A 23,013-nucleotide genomic window follows, 5' to 3' on the forward strand; every position below is an offset into this window, starting at 1 on the left:
AAATAAAAAAAACCGTCAGACAAGAACACCCTTGATCCAAAAAAAAAAAAAAGCTGCAGTTCACAACATATTACAATAATCAACCCCTGAGAGAGCCTTAATTCTATCCAAAATGTCATCTAATGGAGTCTCAACCTTCAGAGACTCTTCTAGAGCATCAAACCAAAAAGCTGCTGCAGTAGTTACTGGAACAATGCAAGCCGTAGGTTGTAAAAGAAAACCCTGATGAATAAATAATTTCTTTAGAAGACCCTCTAACTTTTTATCCATAGGGTCTTTGAAAGCACAACTGTCCTCAATAGGTATAGTTGTACGCTTAGCCAGGGTAGAAATAGCTCCCTCCACCTTAGGGACCATTTGCCAAGAATCCCGAATGGTGTCTGATATGGGAAACATTTTCTTAAAATTAGGAGGGGGAGGGAATGGTATACCTGGTCTATCCCATTCCTTTTTTACAATTTCCAAAATTCTTTTAGGAACTGGAAAAACATCAGTGTAAGTAGGCACCTCTAGATATTTGTCCATCTTACACAATTTCTCTGGTGGTATAACAATAGTATCACAATCATCCAGAGTCGCTAAAACCTCCCAAAGTAACAGGCGGAATTGTTCAAGCTTAAATTTAAAGGACATCACGTCTGAATCTGTCTGAGGTAACACAGTGCCCGAGTCTGAAAGTTCTCCCTCAGACAGCAATTCCCTGACCCCCAACTCAAAGCACTGTGAGGGTACATCAGAAATAGACAATAAAGCATCAAAGGATTCAGTATTCACATTAATACCTGACCTACTGCGTTTACCCTGCAACACTGGTAATTTAGATAATACCTCTGTAAGGGTAGTTGACATAACTGCAGCCATCTCCTGCAGAGTAAAAGAATTAGACGCACTAGAAGTACTTAGCATTGCTTGTGTGGGTGTTAAAGGTTGTGACACTTGGGGAGAATTGGATGGCATATCCTGATTCTCTTCAAACTGAGAATCATCCTTAAGCATACTTTCTTTACCTAAAATATGCTTTTTACAATGTAAGGCCCTTTCAGTACAAAAGGTACACAATGTAAGAGGGGGTTCCACAATGGCTTCCAAACACATAGAGCAATGAGTTTCCTCAATGTCAGACATGTTGAACAGACTAGTAATAACCACAAGTCGATAAACAATTTATTTATTGAATTAAACAATTTTTTGAAAAACATGTACTGCGCCTTTAAGAGATAAAAAAAGCACACCATTTTTTCCAAACTGCCTAAAAACGTTAAATAACGCTATCTAATTAGCTACACATATACAATAGTGCCAAAAATTATTGCACCCTAAAAGTTTTTTATAGCAAAAAGTTTTTTATAGCAAAAAATGTATTTTATTTAAAAAAACACGACCCCTGCAGCTCTGCTGTGGCGCCTACCTGACCCCAGGGTTCTGCAAAAAGACTCTATAATGATCCGGTTAACAGGACATCAGTTTAGGCCCATCCGGAGCCAATGCCTGCTGCCTTCTCAGCCAGAGTAACTGCGCCTCTGAGCGTGCGAAAATAGGCCCCGCCCATCATGGGCGACGTTCACCTCAGCCTGTACAACCGCATGGGAAGCGGTTTAGCCATAAGCCATGTCCCCAAAACACAACCTCATAAAAACAGCCATATAATTGTTTATCTACAAATAAAAACAAAACCGTTAAGCTGCCTCTCCCAGTGTCTGATATATGCTGCAATAAGCCCTTTGCTGCATTAAACCCAGTACTATATTAATAAATAATACACACAGGTTTTTCAGTAATAACCTCTGTTTCAACAGGTCTACTGCTTACCCCTTCCCTTGCAGGGAAAAAATGTCAGCCAGTTCTGATACACTAAGTCTCCTCAGAAATAAATGACAGAACATACCTCAATGCTGCTTGTAGCATGAAACTGTTCTCCACACTGAAGATTTCTCTTGTACTACCTTCAGAAGCTCTGTGGGAACCAATATGGATCTAAGTTACATCCACTAAGATCATCAACCTCAGGGCAGAATTCTTCTTACATATCCTCCCTGAGGAAAATAGTACTCACCGGTACCATTTAAAATAAAAACTTCTTGATTGAAGAAACTAAAACTAACACCTCACTTTACCTCTTCCTAGTACTAAACACAGGCAAAGAGAATGACTGGGGGTGGAGGGAAGGGAGGAGCTATATATACAGCTCTGCTGTGGTGCTCTTTGCCACTTCCTGTTAGCAGGAGGATAATATCCCCACAAGTAAGGATGAAATCCGTGGACTCGTCGTATCTTGTAGAAGAAACTAGGTTTCATGTCCCTTTAAAATGATAAAACCAGCTATTTCCCTCTATTTTTGTGGACAAACTGAATATTTACAGTGTGAAATGTGTAAACTAACTACTGTAGGAAAATGCAGCAGGATTATTCTCATGTAGAATGTCCACATATATCTATACTGAATCAAATCGTTTTACCCAACTTCATATTGCTTTGTCTCATAAAGGATAGAAATGTATTGCTTGTATTTAACAGCTTTATTGCAAGGAAACACCAAATGTTGCTAATTGTTTACATATAATGAGGAGAATAATTACATGCAGCAACTTCAATAATGGAATCTGCAAAAATCTATCAGCCATCATTATTGGAAGTTATTAGACATGACAGCAAATGACAGGCAATTCCTCAGATTTATTTCCTTGTAGCATTTAATGCTATTAATTTAAAGAAGGTCGTTAGCCAAGCGCTTTACTGAATAAAGTCTCTCTGCCAATTAGCTGCTGTCAGCATCGATTTTAGATTATTTATTAGCAGAAGCAATTAGCTTGCTCCGAATGTTGTGAAAACTCAACAGCAGGAAAATATTCAGAAAATTTGCTTTTTTGTCTTGAAAGGTTAAAACTTAATTTTCTGGAGGCTAAAAATCTTTATTTGTAACATTCCAAAAGTATCTGAAGCGTGCTATGTAAGGGTAGGAACCTCAAAAGGGCTTGTGTGGTGTAGCTCGGGGTGACCAGTGTTAACTAAAGGCAGTGGTGTTTTCAAAGGTTAAGAGAAGGTTAACTAGGTTTACAAACTAAGATTAATTTATGTAGTGATTATTTGAAAAAACACTGGCACATTTTAATACTATTTAATTATGACTTTCTTCTTAATTATGACTTCCTTCTAAAAAAAATAAATAAAAATATCAGGTAAGGCAATGCAGAAGGCAAATAAGCATTTGAACTTGGCCACTCTAATCAGGCGGGAGAAAATTGTGGATGTAATATTTCATCTTTGAATACAAAGAGAGGTTAAATAATAATAGCTGTGAATATATATATATATATATATATATATATATATATATATATATATATATATATACACACATATATACACACATACATACATACATACATACATACATACACACAAATATATACATATATTGATACACATAGACCTGACTCATGGCAAATATAAGTAAAATACATATATTTAAAGCTCTAGAGGACACAATGATAACGGGAGGGACAAAAAGAGTGGCAGACCATAATCTGAGGGCACCACAGCCTTCAAAAGCTTTCTCCCGAAAGCTGCTTCAGCCGAAGCAAAAACATCAAACTTGTAAAATTTAGAAAAAGTATGTATGTAAGGAAAACCAGGTAGCCGCCTTACAAATCTGATCCATAGAGGCCTCGTTCTTAAAGGCCCAAGAGGAAGCCACTGCTCTAGTAGAATGAGCCATAATCCTCTGAGGAGATTTATGTCCCGCTGAGCAAAACGGATAACAGTCCTAAACCAAAAAGATAAGGAAGTCGAAGAGACCTTCTGACCCTTACGCTTCCCAGAATATACAACAAACAAGGAAGAAGTTTGTCTAAAATCTTTAGTAGCATGAAGATAGAACTTCAAGGCGCAAACCACATCCAAATAATGAAGCAAATGTTCCTTAGAAGGAGGATTGGGGCACAAAGAAGGATTGGGGCACAGAGAAGGAATCACAATCTCTTGACGGATGTTGCGGTCTTAGTACGTAGGACAGCCTTCTCAGAATGGAACACCAGATAAGGAGGCTGAGATTGCAAGGCAACAATCTCAGATACTCTGCACACAGAAGCAATAGCCAGTAGAAAGAAAAAAAACTTCCAGGACAACAATTTAATGTTAATTTCATGCATAGGCTCAAACTGAGCCAGTTGCAAAACCTTAACAAGATTTAGACTCCAAGGAGGAGCCTTAAATCTAAAACGCAGGTCTGATCCTAATCAGAGCCTTAACAAAGGACTGTACATCTGGAAGCTCCAAGAGCCTCTTAAACAGACAAAGCTCTTACAACATCCAAATAATGCAAAGATCTTTCAAGAGCATTCTTGGATTAGGACACAAGGAAGGAACAACAATTTTCCTACTAATGTTGTTAGAATTCACAACCTTAGGAAGAAATTTAAATGAAGTCCGCAAAACAGCCTTATCCTGATGAAAAATCAGAAAAGAAGACTTACAAGAGAGAGCAGACAATTCTGAAACTCTTCTAGCTGAATAGATAGCCAAAAGGAACAACACTTTCCAAGACAGTAGTTTATTATCCAAAGCATGTATAGGCTCAAAAGGAGGAGCCTGCAAAGTCTTCAAAACCAAATTAAGACTCCAAGGAGGAGAAATTGATTTAATAACAGGCTTGATACGAACCAAAGCCTGAACAAAAACATAATTTATGCTTACCTGATAAATTTAATTCTCCTGTAGTGTATCCAGTCCACGGATCATCCATTAATTGTGGGATATTCTCCTTCCCAACAGGAAGTTGCAAGAGGATCACCCACAGCAGAGCTGCTATATAGCTCCTCCCCTCACTGCCATATCCAGTTATTCGACCGAAACAAGCCGAGAAAGGAGAAACCATAGGGTGCAGTGGTGACTGTAGTTTAATTAAAATTTAGACCTGCCTTAAAAGGACAGGGCGGGCCGTGGACTGGATACACTACAAGATAAATTTATCAGGTAAGCATAAATTATGTTTTCTCTTGTTAAGTGTATCCAGTCCACGGATCATAAATTACTTGTGGGATACCAATACCAAAGCTAAAGTACACGGATGATGGGAGGGACAAGGCAGGAACTTAAACGGAAGGAACCACTGCCTGTAGAACCTTTCTCCCAAAAACAGCCTCCGAAGAAGCAAAAGTGTCAAATTGTAAAATTTTGAAAAGGTGTGAAGCGAATACCAAGTCGCAGCCTTGCAAATCTGTTCAACAGAGGCCTCATTTTTAAAGGCCCAGGTGGAAGCCACAGCTATAGTAGAATGAGCTGAAATCCTTTCAGGGGGCTGCTGTCCAGCAGTCTCATAGGCTAAGCGTATTATGCTCCGAAGCCAAAAGGAGAGAGAGGTTGCCAAAGCTTTTTAACCTCTCCTCTGTCCAGAGTAAACGACAAACAGGGCAGATGTTTGACGAAAATCTTTAGTAGCCTGTAAGTAAAACTTCAAGGCACGGACTACGTCCAGATTATGCAAAAGACGTTCCTTCTTTGAAGAAGGATTAGGACACAATGATGGAACAACAATCTCTTGATTGATATTCCTGTTAGAAACCACCTTAGGTAAAAACCCAGGTTTGGTACGCAGAACTACCTTGTCTGAATGAAAAATCAGATAAGGAGAATCACAATGTAAGGCAGATAACTCAGAGACTCTTCGAGCCGAGGAAATAGCCATCAAAAACAGAACTTTCCAAGATAAAAGTTTAATATCAATGGAATGAAGGGGTTCAAACAGAACTCCCTGAAGAACTTTAAGAACAAAGTTTAAGCTCCACGGGGGAGCAACAGTTTTAAACTCAGGCTTAATCCTAACCAAAGCCTGACAAAATGCCTGGACGTCTGGAACTTCTGCCAGACGCTTGTGCAAAAGAATAGACCGAGCAGAGATCTGTCCTTTTAAAGAACTAGCTGATAAGCCTTTGTCCAAACCCTCTTGGAGAAAGGACAATATCCTAGGAATCCTAACCTTATTCTATGAGTAACTCTTGGATTCAAACCAATAAAGATATTTACGCCATATCTTATGGTAGATTTTCCTGGTGACAGGCTTCCGAGCCTGTATTAAGGTATCAATGACTGACTCGGAGAAGCCACGCCTTGATAGAATCAAGCGTTCAATCTCCATGCAGTCAGTCTCAGAGAAATTAGATTTGGATGATTGAAAGGACCTTGTATTAGAAGGTCCTGCCTCAGAGGCAGAGTCCATGGTGGAAGAGATGACATGTCCACTAGGTCTGCATACCAGGTCCTGCGTGGCCACGCAGGCGCTTTCAGAATCACTGATGCTCTCTCCTGTTTGATTTTGGCAATCAGTCGAGGGAGCAGAGGAAACGGTGGAAACACATAGGCCAGGTTGAAGAACCAAGGAGCTGCTAGAGCATCAATCAGCGTTGCTCCCGGGTCCCTGGACCTGGATCCGTAACAAGGAAGCTTGGCGTTCTGGCGTGACGCCATGAGATCCAGTTCTGGTTTGCCCCAACGATGGACCAGTTGAGCAAACACCTCCGGATGGAGTTCCCACTCCCCCGGATGAAAAGTCTGACGACTTAGAAAATCCGCCTCCCAGTTCTCTACGCCTGGGATGTGGATCGCTGACAGGTGGCAAGAGTGAGACTCGGCCCAGCGAATTATCTTTGAGACTTCTAACATCGCTAGGGAACTCCTGGTTCCCCCCCTTGATGGTTGATGTAAGCCACAGTCGTGATGTTGTCCGACTTAAATCCGATGAACCTCAGTGTTGCTAACTGAGGACAAGCTAGAAGAGCATTGAATATTGCTCTTAACTCCAGAATATTTATTGGGAGGAGTTTCTCCTCCTGAGTCCACGATCGCCGAGCTTTCAAGGAAATTCCAGACTGCGCCCCAACCTAGAAGGCTGGCATCTGTTACAATCGTCCAATCTGGTCTGCGAAAGGTCATACCCTTGGACAGATGGACCCGAGAAAGCCACCAGAGAAGAGAATCTCTGGTCTCTTGATCCAGATTTAGTAGAGGGGACAAATCTGAGTAATCCCCATTCCACTGACTTAGCATGCATAATTGCATCGGTCTGAGATGCAGGCGCGCAAATGGCACTATGTCCATTGCCGCTATCATTAAGCCGATTACTTCCATGCACTGAGCCACTGACGGGCATGGAATGGAATGAAGGACACGGCAAGCATTTAGAAGTTTTGATAACCTGGACTCAGTCAGGTAAATTTTCATCTCTACAGAATCTATAAGAGTCCCTAGGAAGGAGACTCTTGTGAGTGGTGATAGAGAATTCTTTTCCACGTTCACTTTCCACCCATGCGACCTCAGAAATGCCAGAACTATCTCTGTATGAGACTTGGCAATTTAAAAGCTTGACGCCTGTATCAGGATGTCGTCTAGATACAGAGCCACCGCTATGCCTCGCGGTCTTAGACCCGCCAGAAGTGAGCCCAGAACCTTTGCAAAAATTCTCGGGGCAGTGGCCAACCCGAAGGGAAGAGCTACAAATTGGTAATGCCTGTCTAGAAAGGCAAACCTTAGGAACCGATGATTATCTTTGTGAATCGGTATGTGAAGGTAGGCATCCTTTAAGTCCACTGTGGTCATGGGTAGGATGGTCCGAATAGTCTCCATTTTGAATGATGGAACTCTGAGGAATTTGTTTAAGATCTTTAGATCCAAAATTGGTCTAAAGGTTCCCTCTTTCTTGGGAACCACAAACAGATTTGAATAAAATCCCTGTCCTTGTTCCGTCCGCGGAACTGGATGGATCACTCCCATTACTAGGAGGTCTTGCACACAGCTTAGGAATGCCTCTTTCTTTATCTGGTTTGCTGATAACCTTGAAAGATGAAATCTCCCTTGTGGAGGAGAAGCTTTGAAGTCCAGAAGATATCCCTGAGATATGATCTCCAACGCCCAGGGATCCTGAACATCTCTTGCTCACGCCTGGGCGAAGAGAGAAAGTCTGCCCCCCACTAGATCCGTTTCCGGATAGGGGGCCGTTCTTTCATGCTGTCTTGGGGGCAGCAGCAGGCTTTCTGGCCTGCTTGCCCTTGTTCCAGGACTGGTTAGGTTTCCAGGCCTGTCTGGAATGAGCAACAGTTCCCTGTTGTTTTGAAGCGGAGGAAGTTGATGCTGCTCCTGCCTTGAAATTTCGAAAGGCACGAAAATTAGACACTGTTTGGCCTTTGATTTGGCCCTGTCCTGAGGAAGGGTATGACCCTTGCCTCCAGTAATGTCAGCAATAATTTCCTTCAAGCCAGGCCCGAATAAGGTCTGCCCCTTGAAAGGAATGTTGAATAATTTAGACTTTGAAGTCACGTCAGCTGACCAGGATTTAAGCCATAGCGCCCTACGCGCCTGGATGGCGAATCCGGAATTCTTAGCCGTTAGTTTAGTCAAATGAACAATGGCATCAGAAACAAATGAGTTAGCTAGCTTAAGCGTTCTAAGCTTGTCAATAATTTCATTCAATGGAGCTGTCTGGATGGCCTCTTCCAGGGCCTCAAACTAGAATGCCGCTGCAGCAGTGACAGGCGCAATGCATGCAAGGGGCTGTAAAATAAAACCTTGTTGAATAAACATTTTCTTAAGGTAACCCTCCAATTTTTTATCCATTGGATCTGAAAAAACACAACTGTCCTCAACCGGGATAGTGGTACGCTTTGCTAAAGTAGAAACTGCTCCCTCCACCTTAGGGACCGTCTGCCATAAGTCCCGTGTAGTGGCGTCTATTGGAAACATTTTTCTAAATATAGGAGGTGGGGAAAAGGGCACACCGGGTCTATCCCACTCCTTGCTAATAATTTCTGTAACCCCGTAGAAGGAGATCATTGAATTTAAATAGGCAATACTCTCTTCACATACCTCTGACATTCACTGCACACTGAGAGGAAAACCGGGCTCCAGCCTGCTGCGAAGCGCATATCAACGAAGAATCTAGCACAAACTTACTTCACCACCTCCATGGGAGGCAAAGTTTGTAAAACTGATTTGTGGGTGTGGTGAGGGGTGTATTTATAGGCATTTTGAGGTTTGGGAAACTTTGCCCCTCCTGGTAGGAATGTATATCCCATACGTCACTAGCTCATGGACTCTTGCTAATTACATGAAAGAAACGTCAGTACACACCAGCACCGCATAGTATCTATACAGCCTACAAAATTTCTCTGGAATTGCAACTGTGTTACAGTCATTCAGAGCAGCTAATACCTCCCCAAGCAATACACGGAGGTTCTCAAGCTTAAATTTAAAATTAGAAATCTCTGAATCAGGTTTCCCCGAGTCAGAGATGTCACCCACAGACTGAAGCTCTCCGTCCTCATGTTCTGCATACTGTGACGCAGTATCAGATATGGCTCTAACAGCATTTGCGCGCTCTGTATCTCTCCTAACCCCAGAGCTATTGTGCTTGCCTCTTAATTCAGGCAATCTAGATAATACCTCTGACAGGGTATTATTCATGATTGCAGCCATGTCCTGCAAGGTAATCGCTATGGGCGTCCCTGATGTAATTGGCGCCATATTAGCGTGCGTCCCCTGAGCGGGAGGCGAAGGGTCTGACACGTGGGGAGAGTTAGTCGGCATAACTTCCCCCTCGACAGAACCCTCTGGTGATAATTCTTTTATAGATAAAGACTGATCTTTACTGTTTAAGGTGAAATCAATACATTTAGTACACATTCTCCTATGGGGCTCCACCATGGCTTTCAAACATAATGAACAAGTAAACAGACTAGCAATGAGACTAGCAAGCTTGGAAAACACTTTAAAACAAGTTTACAAGCAATATAAAAAACGTTACTGCGCCTTTAAGAAACACAAATTTTCCCAAATTTTGAAATAACAGTGAAAAAAATGCAGTTACACTAACAAAATTTTTACAGTGTATGTAATAAGTTAGCAGAGCATTGCACCCACTTGCAAATGGATGATTAACCCCTTAATACCAAAAACGGAATAACAAATGACAAAAACGTTTTTTAAACAGTCACAACAACTGCCACAGCTCTACTGTGGCTTTTTACCTCCCTCAATACGACTTTTGAAGCCTTTTGAGCCCTTCAGAGAAGTCCTGGATCATGCAGGAAGAAGCTGGATGTCTGTGTCTGTAATTTTTGCTGTGCAAAAAACGCCAAAATAGGCCCCTCCCACTCATTACAACAGTGGGAAGCCTCAGGGAACCGTTTCTAGGCAAAACTCAAGCCAGCCATGTGGAAAAAACTAGGCCCCAATAAGTTTTATCACCAAACATATGTAAAAAAAGATTAAACATGCCAGCAAACGTTTTAAAAACAGAATTTATGCTTACCTGATAAATTACTTTCTCCAACGGTGTGTCCGGTCCACGGCGTCATCCTTACTTGTGGAAATATCTCTTCCCCAACAGGAAATGGCAAAGAGTCCCAGCAAAGCTGGCCATATAGTCCCTCCTAGGCTCCGCCCACCACAGTCATTCGACCGACGGACAGGAGGAAAAATATAGGAGAAACCATATGGTACCGTGGTGACTGTAGTTAGAGAAAATAATTCATCAGACCTGATTAAAAAAACCAGGGCGGGCCGTGGACCGGACACACCGTTGGAGAAAGTAATTTATCAGGTAAGCATAAATTCTGTTTTCTCCAACATTGGTGTGTCCGGTCCACGGCGTCATCCTTACTTGTGGGAACCAATACCAAAGCATTAGGACACGGATGAAGGGAGGGAGCAAATCAGGTTACCTAAAAAGAAGGCACCACAGCTTGCAAAACCTTTCTCCCAAAAATAGCCTCCGAAGAAGCAAAAGTATCAAATTTGTAAAATTTGGCAAAAGTGTGCAGTGAAGACCAAGTCGCTGCCTTACATATCTGGTCAAAAGAAGCCTCGTTCTTGAAGGCCCGTGTGGAAGCCACAGCCCTAGTGGAGTGAGCTGTGATTCTGTCAGGAGGCTGCCGTCCGGCAGTCTCATAAGCCAATCGGATGATGCTTTTAAGCCAAAAGGAACGAGAGGTAGAAGTTGCTTTTTGACCTCTCCTTTTACCAGAATAGACGACAAACAGAGAAGATGTTTGTCTGAACTCTTTTGTAGCTTCTAAGTAGAATTTTAGAGCACGGACTACATCTAAATTGTGTAGCAAACGTTCCTTCTTTGAAACTGGTTTCGGACACAAAGAAGGTACAACTATCTCCTGGTTAATATTCTTGTTGGAAACAACCTTAGGAAGAAAACCAGGCTTAGTACGCAAAACAACCTTATCTGAATGGAACACCAGATAGGGCGGAGTACACTGCAGAGCAGATAACTCTGAAACTCTTCTAGCAGAAGAAATAGCAACCAAAAACAAAACTTTCCAAGATAATAACTTAATATCTATGGAATGTAGAGGTTCAAACGGAACCCCTTGAAGAACTGAAAGAACTAGATTTAGACTCCAGGGACGAGTCAAAGGTCTGTAAACAGGCTTGATCCTAACCAGAGCCTGAACAAATGCTTGAACATCTGGCACAGCTGCCAGTCGTTTGTGTAGTAAGACAGATAGAGCAGAAATTTGTCCCTTTAGAGAACTCGCAGATAATCCTTTATCCAAACCTTCTTGCAGAAAGGAAAGAATCTTAGGAATTTTTATCTTATTCCATGGGAATCCCTTGGATTCACACCAACAGATATATCTTTTCCATATTTTATGGTAAATCTTTCTAGTTACCGGTTTTCTGGCCTGAACCAGAGTATCACAGAATCTGAAAACCCACGCTTCGATAGAATCAAGCGTTCAATCTCCAAGCCGTCAGCTGGAGGGAGACCAGATTTGGATGTTCGAATGGACCCTGAACAAGAAGGTCCTGTCTCAAAGGTAGCTTCCATGGTGGAACCGATGACATATTCACCAGGTCTGCATACCAAGTCCTGCGTGGCCATGCAGGAGCTATCAAGATCACCGAGGCCCTCTCCTCTTTGATCCTGGCTACCAGCCTGGGAATGAGAGGAAACGGTGGAAACACATAAGCTAGGTTGAAGGTCCAAGGTGCTACTAGTGCATCCACTAGAGTCGCCTTGGGATCCCTGGATCTGGACCCGTAGCAAGGAACCTTGAAGTTCTGACGAGACTCCATCAGATCCATGTCTGGAATGCCCCATAATTGAGTCAACTGGGCAAAGATCTCCGGGTGGAGTTCCCACTCCCCCGGATGGAATGTCTGACGACTCAGATAATCCGCTTCCCAGTTTTCCACACCTGGGATTTGGATCGCAGATAGATGGCAGGAGTGATCCTCCGTCCATTGTATTATTTTGGTCACTTCTTTCATCGCCAGGGAACTCCTTGTTCCCCCCTGATGATTGATATACGCAACAGTCGTCAAGTTGTCTGATTGGAATCTTATGAATCTGGCCTTTGCAAGCTGAGGCCAAGCCCTGAGAGCATTGAATATCGCTCTTAGTTCCAGAATGTTTATCGGGAGAAGAGACTCTTCCCGAGACCATAGTCCCTGAGCTTTCAGGGATTCCCAGACCGCGCCCCAGCCCACTAGACTGGCGTCGGTCGTGACAATGACCCACTCTGGTCTGCGGAAGCTCATTCCCTGGGATAGATGGTCCAGGGTCAGCCACCAACGGAGTGAATCTCTGGTCTTCTGATCTACTTGAATCACTGGAGACAAGTCTGTATAGTCCCCATTTCACTGTTTGAGCATGCACAGTTGTAATGGTCTTAGATGAATTCGTGCAAAAGGAACTATGTCCATTGCTGCAACAATCAACCCTACTACTTCCATGCACTGAGCTATGGAAGGACGTGGAACAGAGTGAAGAACTTGACAAGTGCTTAGAAGTTTTGACTTTCTGACATCGGTCAGAAAAATCCTCATTTCTAAGGAATCTATTATTGTTCCCAAGAAGGGAACTCTTGTTGACGGAGACAGAGAACTTTTTTCTATGCTCACCTTCCATCCGTGAGATCTGAGAAAGGCCAGAACGATGTCTGTATGAGCCTTTGCTCTTGAAAGGGACGACGCCTGTATTAGAATGTCGTCCAAGTACGGTACTACTGCAATGCCCCTCGGTCTTAGAACCGCTAAAAGGGACCCGAGTACCTTTGTGAAAATCCTTGGAGCAGTGGCTAACCCGAATGGGAGGGCCACAAACTGGTAATGTTTGTCCAGAAAGGCGAACCTTAGGAACTGATGATGTTCTTTGTGGATAGGAATATGTAGGTACGCATCCTTTAGATCCACGGTAGTCATAAATTGACCTTCCTGGATAGTGGGTAGAATCGTTCAAATGGTTTCCATTTTGAACGATGGAACCCTGAGAAATTTGTTTAGGATCTTTAAATCCAGAATTGGTCTGAAGGTTCCCTCTTTTTTGGGAACTACGAACAGATTTGAGTAAAATCCCATTCCTTGTTCCGTCATTGGAACCAGGTGTATCACTCCCATCTTTAACAGGTCTTCTACACAATGTAAGAACGCCTGTCTCTTTATTTGGTTTAAGGATAAGTGAGACATGTGGAACCTTCCCCTTGGGGGTAGTTCCCTGAATTCCAGAAGATAACCCTGAGAAACTATTTCTAGTACCCAGGGATCCTGAACATCTCTTGCCCAAGCCTGAGCAAAGAGAGAGAGAGTCTTCCCCCTACTAGATCCGGTCCCGGATCGGGGGCTACTCCTTCATGCTGTTTTGTTAGCAGCAGCAGGCTTCTTGGCCTGCTTACCCTTGTTCCAGCCTTGCATAGGTTTCCAGGCTGGTTTGGGCTGTGAGGCATTACCCTCTTGCTTAGAGGATGCAGAATTAGAGGCCGGTCCGTTCCTGAAATTGCGAAAGGAACGAAAATTAGACTTATTCTTGGCCTTGAAAGGCCTATCTTGTGGAAGGGCGTGGCCCTTTCCCCCAGTGATGTCTGACTTAATCTCTTTCAATTCTGGCCCAAAGAGAGTTTTACCTTTGAAAGGAATGTTAAGCAATTTTGTCTTGGAGGATACATCCGCTGACCAAGACTTTAGCCAAAGCGCTCTGCGCGCCACAATTGCAAACCCTGAATTTTTCGCCGCTAATCTAGCTAATTGCAAAGCGGCATCTAAAATAAAGGAGTTAGCCAATTTAAGTGCGTGAACTCTGTCCATAACCTCCTCATATGGAGTCTCTCTACTGAGCGACTTTTCTAGTTCCTCGAACCAGAACCACGCTGCTGTAGTGACAGGAACAATGCACGAAATGGGTTGTAGAAGGTAACCTTGCTGTACAAAAATCTTTTTAAGCAAACCTTCCAATTTTTTATCCATAGGATCTTTGAAAGCACAACTATCCTCGATAGGAATAGTAGTTCGCTTGTTTAGAGTAGAAACTGCCACCTCGACCTTAGGAACCGTCTGCCATAAGTCCTTTCTGGGGTCGACCATAGGAAATAATTTCTTAAATATAGGGGGGGAACAAAAAGGTATGCCAGGCTTCTCCCACTCCTTATTCACTATGTCCGCCACCCGCTTGGGTATAGGAAAAGCGTTGGGGTGCACCGGAACCTCTAGAAACTTGTCCATCTTGCATAATTTCTCTGGAATGACCAAGCTGTCACAATCATCCAGAGTAGATAACACCTCCTTAAGCAGTGCGCGGAGATGTTCTAATTTAAATTTAAATGTCACAACGTCAGGTTCAGCTTGTTGAGAAATTTTTCCTGAATCTGAAATTTCCCCATCTGACAAAACCTCCCTCATGGCCACGTCAGATTGGTGTGAGGGTATGACAGAACAATTATCAGCGCCCTCCTGCTCTTCAGTGTTTAAAACAGAGCAATCGCGCTTTCTTTGATATGCAGGCATTTTGGATAAAATATTTGCTATGGAGTTATCCATTACAGCCATCAATTGTTGCATGGTAATAAGCATTGGCGCGCTAGATGTACTAGGGGCCTCCTGCGTGGGCAAAACCGGTGTAGACACAGTAGGAGATGATGTAGTATCATGTCTACTCCCCTCATCTGAGGAATCATCTTGGGCAATTTCATTATCTGTGGCAGTACTGTCCTTACTTTGTTTGGACGCTATGGCACAATTATCACACAATTTTGAATGGGGAGACACATTGGCTTTCATACATATAGAACATAGCTTATCCGAAGGCACAGACATGTTAAACAGGCTTAAACTTGTCAATAAAACACAAAAACCGTTTTATAACAAAACCGTTACTGTCTCTTTAAATTTTAAACAGAACACACTTTATTACTGAATATGTGAAAAAGTATGAAGGAATTGTTCAAAATTTACCAAAATTTCACCACAGTGTCTTAAAGCATTAACAGTATTGCATACCAATTTTCAGACCTTTAACCCTTAAAATAACGGAACCGGAGCAAAATTACAATTACATATTACATAATTACATAATTAAATTACAAATTTAACCCCTATAAAGTCCCAGCTACAGCCTTTGCTGTGACCTAACCAAGCCCAGAGGGGAATACGATACCAAATGACGCCTTCTAGAAACTTTTCCAACCACTTTCAGGTCCTCACACATGCATCTGCATGTCTTGCTCTCAAAAACAACTGTGCAGTAATGGTGCGAAAATGAGGCTCAGCCTACAACTGGGAAGGCCCTCCCTGACTGGAAAAGGTGTCTAACATAGTGCCTGACGTTAAAAAACGTTCCCCAAGTTTATAAGTGTGAATTATCAGCATAAACATGTATAAAATGTCCAAATAAAGCAATCGATTTAGCCCATAAAAGTGTCTACCAGTTTTATAGCCCATATTAAGCCCTTTATTCTGTTTGAAACTAAGAAAATGGCTTACCGGTCCCCATGAGGGGAAATGACAGCCTTCCAGCATTACACAGTCTTGTTAGAAATATGGCTAGTCATACCTTAAGCAGAAAAGTCTGCTAACCGTTTCCCCCAACTGAAGTTACTTCATCTCAACAGTCCTATGTGGAAACAGCAATCGATTTTAGTTACTGTCTGCTAAAATCATCTTCCTCTCACAAACAGAAATCTTCATCCTTTTCTGTTTCAGAGTAAATAGTACATACCAGCAGTATTTTAAAATAACAAACTCTTGATAGTAGAATAAAAAAACTACATTTAAACACCACATACTCTTAACCATCTCCGTGGAGATGTTGCCTGTGCAACGGCAAAGAGAATGACTGGAGTGGGCGGAGCCTAGGAGGGACTATATGGCCAGCTTTGCTGGGACTCTTTGCCATTTCCTGTTGGGGAAGAGATATTTCCACAAGTAAGGATGACGCCGTGGACCGGACACACCAATGTTGGAGAAATACACTTTTATAAGAGTATGTATCTCTATTAATAAGCCTGATACCAGTTGCTATCACTGCATTTAAGGCTTTACTTACATTACTTCGGTATCAGCAGCATTTTCTAGCAAATTCCATCCCTAGAAAAATATTTTAACTGCACATACCTTATTGCAGGAAAACCTGCACGCTATTCCCCCTCTGAAGTTACCTCACTCCTCAGCAGAAGTAACTAAGATCCTTTGCTGTTCTCACATATTCTAAGATCATAGAAAACGCAGGCAGATTCTTCTTCTAAATACTGCCTGAGATAAACAGAACACTCCGGTACCATTTAAAAATAACAAACTTTTGATTGAAGAAATAAACAAAGTATAAAACACCACAGTCCTCTTACGACCTCCATCTTAGTTGAGAGTTGCAAGAGAATGACTGGATATGGCAGTGAGGGGAGGAGCTATATAGCAGCTCTGCTGTGGGTGATCCTCTTGCAACTTCCTGTTGGGAAGGAGAATATCCCACAAGTAATGGATGATCCGTGGACTGGATACACTTAAGAGAAAAACATCTCCGGTCCAAAATACGCATACAATTAATAGAGTGCGTAATAGGACCTGTATAACTCAGCCGTCGTGGAACAAAAACAGACAGCTCTTTCTATGCAAACGCCGGGAGAAGAAAAAAGGTGCGCTCGCCTCCCAAGGACCGCCCTTCGTGGGCGTTAACAGATACCTCACGGTCGACATGTTTAATGAATAAAATGAGTTAGAAACATGTATATGACCGCCGGGAGATGCTATCCATTGCCCCAGAGACTTTTTAACTCCCAATTATGCCCGCCACAGGCAACATCAGTACAGACATCTCCCGGTCAGTATGTCTTCTCTAAGAACCGCCGGGAGATGTGACTACCACCATTGTTATGTGTATTAAATATAGAGTGCCCTCCAGTGCCTGCGCTAGCCGTCGCATTTAGTCTCCTATGCATCAGAGACAAGTTGCCAAATAAAATAAAGTGCCCAATTCCATTAAGGGCTTCCTTATAAATCTATACCAAGCAAGTGCCCAACTTCTTCTGAGTCTTTTCTTCTTGTAACCCCAGAAATAAAAGTCAGCACTTACCTCAATCTGCCCGACAGCAAAGGCTCTCCATCCGGCTTGCGAGGTCCTAATTTTCTCCTCACATTGGCCTGTGGAAATAAAAAGTACTGAGTTTTACTCTCCCCTCAGACTTTACAAGCAGGGCAACATCAGTATGGGAGGCACAGTGAGAATTATGTCCCACAAGTTCCCATTGCTTTAAAGCCACCAAATGCTTCTCTTTTTACTGTAGACACTGATCTGGGCTAGGCTACACCCTAGAACAAAGCAGCACACTCTGGTACTACTTTCAAAATAATAAACTCTTGATTGAAGAATCTATAACTAACCTCACTTTGCCTCTTCCTATCACTAACACAGGCAAAGAGAATGACTGGGTTGGGAGGAAAGGGAGGAGCAATATATACAGCTCTGCTGTGGTGCTCTTTGCCTCCAACTGCTGACCAGGAGGCGTAATCCCACAAGGTTGAAATCCGTGCACTCATCGTATCTTGAAAAAGAAAGCATTTCTCAGTGTCTAGGCACGGTTTTATCAGGTTAAACCAGTGCCTAGACACTGAAAAATGCATTGCTTTTAAATAATTTTTTAAAACCAGCTTTTATATCCACATCCAGAGGAATTGCTTCTTTGTTTAGGAGATTTTCACTTAAAGGGACAGTAAACACCAGAATTTTTGTTGTTTAAAAAGATAGATAATCCCTTTATTACCCATTCCTCAATTTTGAATAACCAACAGAGTTATAATAATATACTTTTTTACCTCTGTGATTACCTTGTATTTCAGTTATTTTGACAGACTTGCATTTTTAGCCAATCATTTCTGACTCCTATGAGTTTCAGGTGCCTGAGCTCAAGGTTATCTATATGAAACACATGAACTAATGCCCTCTAGTGGTGAAAAACTGTCAAAATGCTTTCAGATTAGAGGCAGTGTTCAAGGTGTAAGAAATTAGCACATGAACCTCCTAGATTTAGCATTCGACTAAGAATACCAAGAGAACAAAGCAAAATTTGTAATAAAAGTAAATTGGAAAGTTGTTTAAAATTACATGCCCTATTTAAATGATGAAAGATATTTTTTGACTTTACTGTCCCTTTAATATGTGGGTTTCACAATATACTTGCATCGTTTAGAGTGGTCACACTGATTTTTGATTTCTTATTTATTCAGCTTACACTTTAAGCGCCCGTCCTTTTCTTATATTATAATTTCAAGTATTTGATCGTATTGTAAATATTGTTTCTAGGGGAAATAAAGACTATGAATGGTGGCTGCACAATAAAGTGTGAAGCTATAGTATATGGAAAGACAAAAATATAGTAAATATGGTGATGGTACAAGGATAGATTATATGGAGATTATTTAAAAGTGGCCACATAAAACACATATTGATTTTAAATTATAGAAAATAAAGAGTTAAAAATAGTGTGTGTATGGTTGAGGAGTAAAGAGGGGGCAAAAAGGAAGAAAAGTGTGACCACGTCTCACCTAAATTCTTGTAATGAATCTGTTTGCTACTTTAGCGCACTTTTTATTACTTGCTTTGTTCCTGGTGCCAAGTCTGAAAGGGAGGTGTTAAAAGGCCATCTCAGACTCCCAATCAGTCTTTCATATGGAAATTAAATCATTCTTGTTCCTGGCTTGTTTCCCTGATCTTGACCTTGGCAAAGTTTCTGGATTATGCCAACTGTCTGACCCTTATACCAAGATTCGCTACCTGAGGATTGACTTACTGTCTTATGAACTATGGAACTGTGTCCGGACCTCTGTACCGGTCTAAAGCTTCTGCTCTACTGCTTACATTTCAGGTGGCTCTTATGGCTCTGACCCCTGGCTTGTACACTGCTTACTACTCTACTATATTGACTGATACCTTGCTTCGATTTTCTGCATCTTTGGTTCCAGGCAAAAAATAACGTTATAACTGCCAATGTTCGTCTGGAGATTTCATGGCTATGTGATGAATTTTATGCCCCTGTTAGCAATGGGTGTGGCTCAAACATCTAAATTGAATAATTAGTAGGGGGTGTCCAAATACTATTGGCTATATAGAGTAAATACAATTTTTTTTTTTTTGCTATTTCACCAAAATCCGGGTGCTTATTAGCATAAGCACAAATAAATCTTTAGACCATGATGTCTCCAGAGATCTATTTTTTATTTTAGCAGCTTTGAAAACTAACATCCAAATCAGCAATTAGAGTTTACTGGAAGGACAATTTAGTCTGCTTAGAAGCAATTAAAGGTGGGACTAAAACATAAGTCACCTAATTTCATTTTGAGAAAAAAAGAATTATTTAGCTCTTGCACTTTCCCCAATCGGGAGACAGACAGTCCATATGTTTACTACAAAATATCTAAAGATTTGTTTGGCACCATACAGATGAGAAAGGACTAGGATTCTGTAATACCACAGAAAGATTAAATATTGAAGCACAGAAAATTAAAAAACAGTACCTCATACCATCAGAACGCAATAGACATGAGTCTTGAATAAACATTTCCTTCATCCATCTACAAGGCAGCAATTTAGACGTCACCATAGACTGCATATACACAAAGGACCACTAACCTTAAAGTTTGGTCATTAGGTACGTCATTTTCTTTAATACTGCAATAAATTTTACTGCCTATTTGTAGGTTCTATCATTTAATACCAATGCATGCTTATCTGTGTTTTTCTAACACTTTATTCACAACTCTTGATCTTACCCTCATTGTCTTCTAAACTATACACCCATAGAAAGCAAAAAATAAGAGAAAAGTAGCTGAAAATACGGATGAGCCAAGTGACATTAGGGGAGGGAGAGAAATAAGAAGAGCAGTTGACAAAAGGGGGAAAAGGAGGGAGTTGGGGAGAATTAATAATATAACAGGAATTAAGAAAAAAGAATATATAAAAAGTGCATAAGGCTCTCTAGAAGGACAATAATTTCAGAACATACTAATCCAATCGCTCAAAGAAGTTCAAACATACTATGGGTTCACTTTAAATAAATCTAGTCCTTTTTGTGAACTAGTAATACTGGTTCAAAAGTTAAAAACATTGTATGAAGGTGTGTGCAAAATGCTCATATTTCATATGTGATCCACAAAAAATATTTAAAACAGTACTATAAATCTTAGAAGAAAGCTAAATCTAATCCTTACAAATATAGATTGATACTAGTACACTAATGCAATACACTTTAATTACTACCAGGTTTTACAGTATTTAGAATACTCACTATTTTTTTCTTTTGTGCTTTTAAATCTTCAAGTGAATCATCTGCAAAATGAGGAACAAAGATGCATAAAAATACACAGCAATTAAATAGGACACACGTCTAAGTTCATATCAAGGAACCAAGTATCTGCTATGCACTGTAGAGGCACTCACCATGAGCAAAAAACATAATTTATGTAAGAACTTACCTGATAAATTCATTTCTTTCATATTAGCAAGAGTCCATGAGCTAGTGACGTATGGGATATACATTCTTACCAGGAGGGGCAAAGTTTCCCAAACCTCAAAAATGCCTATAAATACACCCCTCACCACACCCACAAATCAGTTTAACGCATAGCCAAGAAGTGGGGTGATAAGAAAAAAGTGCGAAAGCATAAAAAATAAGGAATTGGAATAATTGTGCTTTATACAAAAAAATCATAACCACCACAAAAAAGGGTGGGCCTCATGGACTCTTGCTAATATGAAAGAAATTAATTTATCAGGTAAGTTCTTACATAAATTATGTTTTCTTTCATGTAATTAGCAAGAGTCCATGAGCTAGTGACGTATGGGATAATGACTACCCAAGATGTGGATCTTCCACGCAAGAGTCACTAGAGAGGGAGGGATGAAATAAAGACAGCCAATTCCGCTGAAAATAATCCACACCCAAAAACAGAATTTATGTTTACCTGATAAATTACTTTCTCCAACGGTGTGTCCGGTCCACGGCGTCATCCTTACTTGTGGGATATTCTCTTCCCCAACAGGAAATGGCAAAGAGCCCAGCAAAGCTGGTCACATGATCCCTCCTAGGCTCCGCCTACCCCAGTCATTCGACCGACGTTAAGGAGGAATATTTGCATAGGAGAAACCATATGGTACCGTGGTGACTGTAGTTAAAGAAAATAAATTATCAGACCTGATTAAAAAAACCAGGGCGGGCCGTGGACCGGACACACCCATGGAGAAAGTAATTTATCAGGTAAACATAAATTCTGTTTTCTCCAACATAGGTGTGTCCGGTCCACGGCGTCATCCTTACTTGTGGGAACCAATACCAAAGCTTTAGGACACGGATGAAGGGAGGGAGCAAATCAGGTCACCTAAATGGAAGGCACCACGGCTTGCAAAACCTTTCTCCCAAAAATAGCCTCAGAAGAAGCAAAAGTATCAAACTTGTAAAATTTGGTAAAAGTGTGCAGTGAAGACCAAGTCGCTGCCCTACATATCTGATCAACAGAAGCCTCGTTCTTGAAGGCCCATGTGGAAGCCACAGCCCTAGTGGAATGAGCTGTGATTCTTTCGGGAGGCTGCCGTCCGGCAGTCTCGTAAGCCAATCTGATGATGCTTTTAATCCAAAAAGAAAGAGAGGTAGAAGTTGCTTTTTGACCTCTCCTTTTACCGGAATAAACAACAAACAAGGAAGATGTTTGTCTAAAATCCTTTGTAGCATCTAAATAGAATTTTAGAGCGCGAACAACATCCAAATTGTGCAACAATCGTTCCTTCTTTGAAACTGGTTTCGGACACAGAGAAGGTACGATAATCTCCTGGTTAATGTTTTTGTTAGAAACCACTTTTGGAAGAAAACCAGGTTTAGTACGTAAAACCACCTTATCTGCATGGAACACCAGATAAGGAGGAGAACACTGCAGAGCAGATAATTCTGAAACTCTTCTAGCAGAAGAAATTGCAACTAAAAACAAAACTTTCCAAGATAATAACTTAATATCAACGGAATGTAAGGGTTCAAACGGAACCCCCTGAAGAACTGAAAGAACCAAATTGAGACTCCAAGGAGGAGTCAAAGGTTTGTAAACAGGCTTAATTCTAACCAGAGCCTGAACAAAGGCTTGAACATCTGGCACAGCTGCCAGCTTTTTGTGAAGTAACACAGACAAGGCAGAAATCTGTCCCTTCAGGGAACTTGCAGATAATCCTTTTTCCAATCCTTCTTGAAGGAAGGATAGAATCCTAGGAATCTTAACCTTGTCCCAAGGGAATCCTTTAGATTCACACCAACAGATATATTTTTTCCAAATTTTGTGGTAAATCTTTCTAGTTACAGGCTTTCTGGCCTGAACAAGAGTATCGATAACAGAATCTGAGAACCCTCGCTTCGATAAGATCAAGCGTTCAATCTCCAAGCAGTCAGCTGGAGTGAAACCAGATTCGGATGTTCGAACGGACCCTGAACAAGAAGGTCTCGTCTCAAAGGTAGCTTCCAAGGTGGAGCCGATGACATATTCACCAGATCTGCATACCAAGTCCTGCGTGGCCACGCAGGAGCTATCAAGATCACCGACGCCCTCTCCTGATTGATCCTGGCTACCAGCCTGGGGATGAGAGGAAACGGCGGGAACACATAAGCTAGTTTGAAGGTCCAAGGTGCTACTAGTGCATCCACTAGAGCCGCCTTGGGATCCCTGGATCTGGACCCGGAGCAAGGAACTTTGAAGTTGGAAGTGGGGATGTGC

The 23,013-nt window shown here is 41.6% G+C and overlaps 1 protein-coding gene across 1 annotated transcript in view; it reads right to left on the reverse strand.

Moving 5' to 3' along the window:
* LNPK (lunapark, ER junction formation factor) overlaps nucleotides 1–23,013 on the reverse strand; it is a 587,422-nt gene that overhangs the window by 314,961 nt on the left and 249,448 nt on the right. Inside the window, exon 6 of the mRNA XM_053698475.1 lies at nucleotides 20,550–20,590. Coding sequence (XP_053554450.1) covers nucleotides 20,550–20,590 — 41 coding nt within the window. The remainder of the gene's footprint in view (nucleotides 1–20,549; nucleotides 20,591–23,013) is intronic.

Source organism: Bombina bombina, chromosome 1 (assembly GCF_027579735.1).
Source record: "Bombina bombina isolate aBomBom1 chromosome 1, aBomBom1.pri, whole genome shotgun sequence".
Lineage (NCBI taxonomy): Eukaryota > Metazoa > Chordata > Amphibia > Anura > Bombinatoridae > Bombina > Bombina bombina.